At 34.6% G+C, this 7,590-nt stretch overlaps 1 protein-coding gene across 2 annotated transcripts; it reads right to left on the bottom strand.

Moving 5' to 3' along the window:
• LOC126696846 (uncharacterized) lies at positions 1-7,361 on the bottom strand. 2 transcript variants are annotated; one of them, XM_050393572.1, is made up of 10 exons: positions 7,237-7,340; positions 7,135-7,196; positions 4,678-4,933; positions 4,483-4,585; positions 2,181-2,288; positions 1,978-2,087; positions 1,636-1,743; positions 1,490-1,535; positions 1,014-1,145; positions 1-276 (listed from the first exon to the last, which is right to left on the bottom strand). In XM_050393572.1, the coding sequence occupies exons 3-10, from the start codon at positions 4,884-4,886 to the stop codon at positions 193-195; spliced, it is 900 nt and encodes a 299-aa protein (XP_050249529.1). In that variant the 5' UTR covers positions 4,887-4,933; positions 7,135-7,196; positions 7,237-7,340; the 3' UTR covers positions 1-192. The 2 variants fall into 2 exon arrangements, with proteins under 2 accessions (XP_050249529.1, XP_050249528.1); XM_050393571.1 differs by having other exon boundaries at positions 7,135-7,361.
• Between the last annotated feature and the right edge of the window lie 229 nt (positions 7,362-7,590).

A 7,590-nucleotide genomic window follows, 5' to 3' on the forward strand; every position in this document is an offset into this window, starting at 1 on the left:
TTAAGGCAGAAGAATTAAAATTCTCATTAATCAATAACTTGTAGCCAGAGAATTGCAACATGTTGGGAGCTTGGAATGGAATTTCATGAAATCTCTCTAATATGGAAAAGGTTTCAGGAAAAAATTTTGTAGGTGGAAGTTGTTAAATCCAAATTGCTGGCATAAGCTGAGAAGGGTTTATTGATTTTGTTCTCATGTCTTCCAAACACGAATGGTGCCATCGACAGAGGCAGTTATCATGCAACTATCCTTTGGGTGGTAACTCACACTTGTCACCTGTAAAATGAAACCCATACACTCATAAGCCTAATCCAGTAATCTTTTAATTGTTTAGCAGAAGAAAAAGATTAATATTAGTAATAAAGTTTTAGTGGAATTTAAGCAAATTACTAACATGACTAGAAGACAAGAAAATAGCTAAATGTGAAAATTCATGACTCTGGAAACTGGTGATTACTACAAATTTTAGATGTCGTGTCAATTTATAGTCAACTAACTGAGGTTTATTTATTTATTTTTTGGATAAGTAAATTTTGGCCACAAGGGAAGGGGGAATGGGAAAGGGAAAAATACCTGAGGATATTCACAAAGGATCTGCACATTGTCACAAAATTTGTGTCTCTACCATACAAAATTTTAATTTTTAAATTATATGTATACCTTTGGGCTATTAAGATATTTTAGATTGATATGTGTAATCTTTTTTTGATAAATAGATTGATATGTGTAATCTAGGACTCCAAGAGCTTGTGACTCTACTTCAACACGTTAAGCATCACAACCACATTGATGTGTGCAAAGAACACGTTTTGGTCCCAAAACATTTCAATAAGCTTATCCAACTACTTTCAATAGAAGAGTTCAATATCTAAGGAAGGAAAAACCCTTTTGAAAATGTTAGTGGTATGAGTACAGGATATACCATGACCGTTGAGCACCATCATATAAAGCGAAAGGCATTTCAAAGGAAATGGGGAAAAAGATATGAAATGGGGGAGTACAGATGAATTTACCACTGAGGAATGAGCACGGAAACTTGACACTACAGATGCATCTACCAGATCCCAGAAGTAAATGAATCCATCCTCAGATCCACCAGTTACATGTGCATCAGTGTTGGTAAGGCAGCAATCCAGTTTGTAGGACTGATATGAGAGCACACAATAGAAATGATAAGATGTCATCAGTAATAAAAAATCAATAACTAGTTAAATTACAAAGCTCATTATGGATTCAATTTAGGGTACCTCAAAAGCTCATTATGGATGCATATTTGAAACATAGGAAGATCTTTAAACCATTATAAGCGTGAGAATGAATGGACAGTAGCTTATCAATGCACATAAAAATAAATGTACAAAACTTTTATGTAAACATCTTTGGTAAATAACCATCGTTTCCAAAGAGGACTGCATTTCTTGATTAAATAAATTTAGGAAGGCACCTTGGTCAAGTGTAAGAAATGAGAACTAAGAATTTGCATGCTAACCTTACAAGTATGGCCTTTATATTCTTGCAATAGTTCACCAGAAGTTCTGTCATGAGAATGAACCAGTAAAAGGGCAGGAAAAGCAGATAAGATATCTATTGTAAATATATATCATTGCAAATATCAAAAACAGCATAGGAGTTTACCTGTCTAGAAGGCGTAAAGTAGAATCTAAGCAACTGGCTAATATGCAGTTACCATCATTTGACAAAGAGATACAGTTGACCGGTTGCCCCAAGTCATCAGATATTTCTCTATATGAAAAGGCAACAACAACAACAACCAAAAAAAAAAATCAGTATAAGAAGCTTCAAATATAAATAGACTGAGTTTGATGTACCACAAAAAGCAAATACCAAAAAATTGTAAAGAAAAGCTACATGTTATTCACAAAAAGTAAGACATACAAACAATGTCCTGATATTAAACAATTCTGCAACAACATCAAAATGTGGGTTTTATGAAATTTCCACTAGACTGCTACATACCTACCAATACGTATGTCAAATGTTCGAACAGTTCCATCAACACTTCCACCAATAATTTCACTTTTTGTTAAACAGACAGACATAACACTGTCTGAAAATGAATCAATAATCTGCAAATCAAGGCACTTTTGAACATTAAGCCAACTTAAAAACTAATAAAGAGCAGCCATGAAAAAATTACTGACAGAAAAATAAATATAAACCTGAATTGGCTCAGTGCTGTGAGATCTGCAGTCCCAAGCACGCAATGATTGATCATAGCCTGCTGAAACTACGACAGACGAATACTCATTGAACTTTACAGCATTCACCTGAACCCCAAAAATAAAACAATAAAAATAGTGAAAGTTAGAAAACAAGTAAGAAAGATGTATATTCAAAATGCTACTTTATGCAAGAAAAGCACAAAGCAAACCAAAAATTACAAAGAAAAGAAAGAAACAAAGAAGAAAAGAAAACAAAGAAGAAAATTAATTACAAAGGAGGAGAGAACAAAGGAACGGAGGGAGAGAATCACTAGATGTGAGTCCCCAAGATCGAGACCAATCGAATAGAGATCAACTAAAAGAAGTAAGCAATTGGTCTGCAGAGCTATCCAAGTCCTCAAATATCTGCCTATTACGCTCCTTCCGTAGACACCACAATAAGCACAACGAAACTAAATTCCAAATGTTAGAAGAGTGCTTCTCCAACCGATTCCACCAACCAAAAAGCAAATCAGGAACTGTTCTTGGTAGGACCCACGAAATCCAAAAAGATTTAAAAACAAAACTCCATAACCAATGAGCCTTCTCAAAATGAAGCAGTAAGTGATCCACAGTCTCCCCACAGTGACGACACATAATGCACTAGTCAACAAAATCCAAACCCCTAAGTCTCAAATTATCACCCATAAGAATCTTATTCCAAGCTATAGTCCAAACGAAGAAGGAAACACGTCCAGGGGCCTTAACTTTCCCAATAACTTTCCAAGGAAAGACAATAGAAGCAACTTATTGTAAAACGAACAGATGTCAAACTCTCTATTAGGCTTTAACTTCCATCACATCCGGTCCCCAATATCCGTTGAAGGAATATTGGATACCAAGATACAAAGAAAGTCCTCCCCTATATCCAACTCCCAATCATTAAGATCCCGAATGAGATGAACATCCCAACTTCTCCTTTCCCTTGACCCCAATCTTGTCAATGAAGAGTGAAGACTCAACGGAAGCCTCCATATCAGTGGCAATACCATACAACCCTGGGAAAGCCAGTTGGAGAGGTTGATCCCCACACCATCCATATTGCCAAAATCTCACTCTATTCCCCATCCCAACAACGAACTGGGTATTTTTGCTAAAATCCTCCCAACCCATACGAATACCTCTCCATAAACCACACCCATGATTAAAATTTCTACAAAAACAAAAGCCTTAGTCCCAAAACTATGGAATCAACTATGGATTCTCAACAGACTAATTGGAATCGCGTGCGCGCACACACACACATATATATATTTGATAAGTAATAAACTTCATCGAAAAAAATGTAAGAAAATAAAGAGGAAAAAAGCACACAGGCAATGTGCTAGAGGCAACAAAGAAAAAAACTAAGCAACAAAGAAAGTACATAAATCAAGCATATCAGGTAAAGAAATGAAAGTAAAAACACTCGAAACATTTGCACAATCAAGCAAAGTCCGAAAAAAGAGAAGCTTCAACTCATGAATTGATCTTTCATTCCCTTCAAAGGTATATGTATTCCTTTCCCTCCAAACGACCCACATTAGACAGTGAGGGATCATTCTCCAAAGAACCTTAGTTTTTTTTTTTGATAGGTAATATAAGAACTATTATTAATAAATAAAAGATGAATAATACAAGATGTTCATGATGATGAACAATAAGAAACAGAAGAAACAAACAGCCAAACAAAGAAGAGGGAAATCAAATAGAAAAACTAAGGGAAGACAAAGAACCTTAGTTTTGAGTCTAATCATTCACATATATTCTTCTTTACCATTCTATAATATCCAAAATCATACTCTTTGTCACCTCATAAATTAACATATCATTTCTTACTACTTTTATTAGTGTTATTTTAGATCTCCCTCTGCCTCTTTTCATTCCCACCATAGTCTTGACTTATATCAAATCACTCTTAGTCACTAATCGCTCTCCTTTGCACATGACCAATATCTTAACCAAACTCCCTCATCTTTACATCAACGGAAGCCGCTCTATCTTCAATAAAAATTTCTTCATTTTATATCCAATTCTTCCTTCTATTTCAACTTATTCATCTTAACATTCTCATGTTTTAGCTACGCTAATTTTACATTAAAGTCAAACATAACCGCTACAACCTCAAAATTATAGGTTTTCTTTGTTCTTCTTAACATGCACACCAAATTTTTTATTGCTGGTAAAAATTTCCAAATTGAATAAAATTAAAAATTCAACAAAAAATTATCTGATAAACTTGAAAAACAGTTAAAATTAAAAAAAGAAAAAGAAAACAAACCTCGCCATCATGGCCACGAAATTTACGAATAACACGACCCGTTGATACATCCCAGTAAAAGATTTGTCGGTCTCCACCACATGAACACAGCTTTGAATTATCCCTAAAAAAATAAATAATAAAATAAAAACAATTAGCGTAAAAAATAGCAATTAGGGATTGAATTAACAATTGGTTTAGAGAGTGAGAAAGTACGGGGTGACGTGGACGTCACGGACTTCACGGGCGTGGGATTTGTAGGTCTTGATGTGGATGCCACGGTGGGGATTCCAGAGGCGTATGGTACGGTCTTTGCCGCAACTCAGACAATAGTTTCCGTCGCTGTTGAATCTCGCCGCTAATACTGCTCCCTCATGACCTTTCAACACATTTGCCTCCTTCCCTGGAACTTCCAATTCGCTCATCTCTCTCTTTCTTTCTTTTTAAGGCAGGAAGGGAACAGCTGGCTGTCCTGCTTTCACCGCAAAAAGTAATAAAGTACACTACTACTGTCTGTCTTTACTCTTTACTCTTTCAGTGTGTGAGTGTGATAATAAGAATGAACGAAAGATCTTAACTGTAGTTAAAACGACATGTCGTTTATTTATTTATCTACCTATTCACTTGTTCATGTTGTAAAGAGTCACATGACCATTTCATCTTCCAAAAGTCACTTCTTCATTCTTGGCTTGGGCCCCATACATCTTAATTAAACCAACTCTTCAACAAATAAATTAATCTTTATTTAGACAACAAACATGCATATATAAGTTTAAAACATGTACGTACATTCACACTAGATTAATTAATTAATAATGCCCACCACAATAATTTGCATTGGCTAGTTTCATTTCTAATGTGTCACATGTGGAACAACATCATATAAATTATAACAATTTGTTTCACAATCCTCATTGTTTGTATTCTAGGTTGTCCCAAACTACATGTGGAACCAGCAAAAGTAGGAGGCAAATTGGCCAGCCATTATGGTTATATTTGCATATATCTAAAGAGGCCAAAGACTGCAATGCAGCCAGCAAGGTTACAACTAAGTATGATTTCGTCTTCTCCCAAATAAGTTTTATAATTAACTAAATTACTTTTTTTTTAATAGTAATGAAAATTTATTGAATAAACAGTCCCAACTACAGAGGGGTTGTACTCAAGGAGCGGTACATCAAATTCTCAAACTACAATGCTCTTAACACATCTATAAAAGTAAAACATGGAAAAAATTGAAAAGCAACACTCCAATACAACAAAGTAAGACAGAAGAAATATTTAATCTTCAGAAAAGACACATCCCTCAAAACTTCTAGCATTCTGATCCCTCCAAAGACACCACATTATGCAAATAACTATGTGAATTTCACCAAGAAAATCTTCTATAAACATAAAATTGAGCTAAAGTTCCATAACAGTTTATTTATAGGGTCCTAGGGTCAAGGTAACTACAACGTTTACTACATAAGCTATACAAACTGATCTATTAACTTTTAAACACAAAAAGAAAAAGTAAATAAGAAATTTCATTCTGTTGCTAATGTAGCACCAATCACAATTGTTGACATGTTAGTTTGTAAGATTTTCGTAATAAGATTGGTAATAACTTTAGCATTTTCTAAAAACAAAATAGAGACTATTAACACAAACACGGAAAGAGGAAACAAAAATATTGGATGCAAAATACAGGAACCTAATTTTTATTAAATTGAATTACTGTCACCAAAAGGAAACAACAATTTGCACATAAATTGTTCTACTTTCATATTCCTTATTTGAAAACCATAACTGCTTCAAAATCAATACAGTGTGATCTAAATTTGCTCAACATTCAATGAACTTGATGCAACTAAACTTTCTAAATCAATGAGGGGTGACAACAACTTAACCAACTAAATACAAAGACAACAACAAAGCCTGCATCCCAAAACTTTGGGATCAGCTAACTTAACTAAACTAAATGCATCCCCTAATTCAGAAAAACAAATAACCCCCAATTTCTAAACATCTCTAGTTTAACACAAACTGGAGCATAATCCTCCATTTGATTTGACTGAGAAACTCCACGGCTTATATGTACCCAAAAAGATCAACACCTTTTTCAATCTATTGCATTGGTTTTTAAAGTTAAGTTATTCAGATAAACCACAAATACAATCTAGCCTGTTATAGATTTCTAGTTTTCTTAGTCCCAATTTTAACAAAGTACGAATTTGACAAACATCAATCTTTTCCAGTTTACCTACATTTTCTCGTCAACCAAACAGCACTCCACAAAACACAGAATCTAACAAAGCCAACAACAAAAAATAGTAACAAACAGAAAGATCAATACCAACATCTTCACTTCACTAACTGTTTTTCAAATTAAGCAAAGCAGTAACAAATCACAACCCGCAAATCTCACAATTCAAGATCAAAAGTCCCACTTTTACCAAACAATCACATTGAGAAAACATTAATCTTTCCTCATTTTCCCACATTTTCTAATCAACCAAACAGCACCCACCAAAACCCAGATTCTAATAATGCCAAAAAACACAAAACAAAACAAAAAAAAAAAAAACAAAACAAAAACAAAAACAATACCAAACTACAAATCTAAAATCTCACAACCCCAGATTCAAAAAATCCAAACTTCAACATAGAAAGATAAAGAAAAGACTTTACCTTGAAACAATGATAGAAAGATCGTTTAAATTTCTCCAGAAATCACGTTGTACACAAGCTTCGCTCGGCGGCGTGGATCGGAGCTCGACGGCTTGGATCAGAGCTCGGCGGCGGCGACGATCGGCTTCGTGGAGAGTGAGAGAGCTTGAGACGAGAGAGCGCGAGAGGTTGAGAGAGCGTGATCTGATCTGACGTGGTAAATTCCTTTTTTTTCGGGTCAGGCCTATTGCGGTGGCTCCAACCGCCGCTATAGGCAGTCTGTTTAAAAATTAAATATAAATTGCAAAGTTAGTTCCTATCATTTACACAATATCTCAATTTGATTCCTAACCTTTTAATTGTGTCAATTTGATCCCTAATCTTTTAGTATCATGTTAATTTAGTCTCTGTCATTATCTTTTGGATGAAAATTACTGATGTGGCAAACAACCCAAATAAAAAATTATTTTTTTGCCA

Source organism: Quercus robur, chromosome 8 (assembly GCF_932294415.1).
Source record: "Quercus robur chromosome 8, dhQueRobu3.1, whole genome shotgun sequence".
Lineage (NCBI taxonomy): Eukaryota > Viridiplantae > Streptophyta > Magnoliopsida > Fagales > Fagaceae > Quercus > Quercus robur.

What these genes read in the sequence shown, in the direction of transcription:
- LOC126696846 (XM_050393571.1), bottom strand. Translation starts at nt 4,886, where the DNA reads ATGAGCGAATTGGAAGTTCCAGGGAAGGAGGCAAATGTGTTGAAAGGT. An exon ending in ACTTTACGCCTTCTAGACAG is followed by an intron (nt 1,536 to 1,635) that starts GTAAACTCCTAT and finishes TTCTCATGACAG; the next exon opens with AACTTCTGGTGAACTATTGC. An exon ending in TCCGTGCTCATTCCTCAGTG is followed by an intron (nt 277 to 1,013) that starts GTAAATTCATCT and finishes TTCATTTTACAG; the next exon opens with GTGACAAGTGTGAGTTACCA.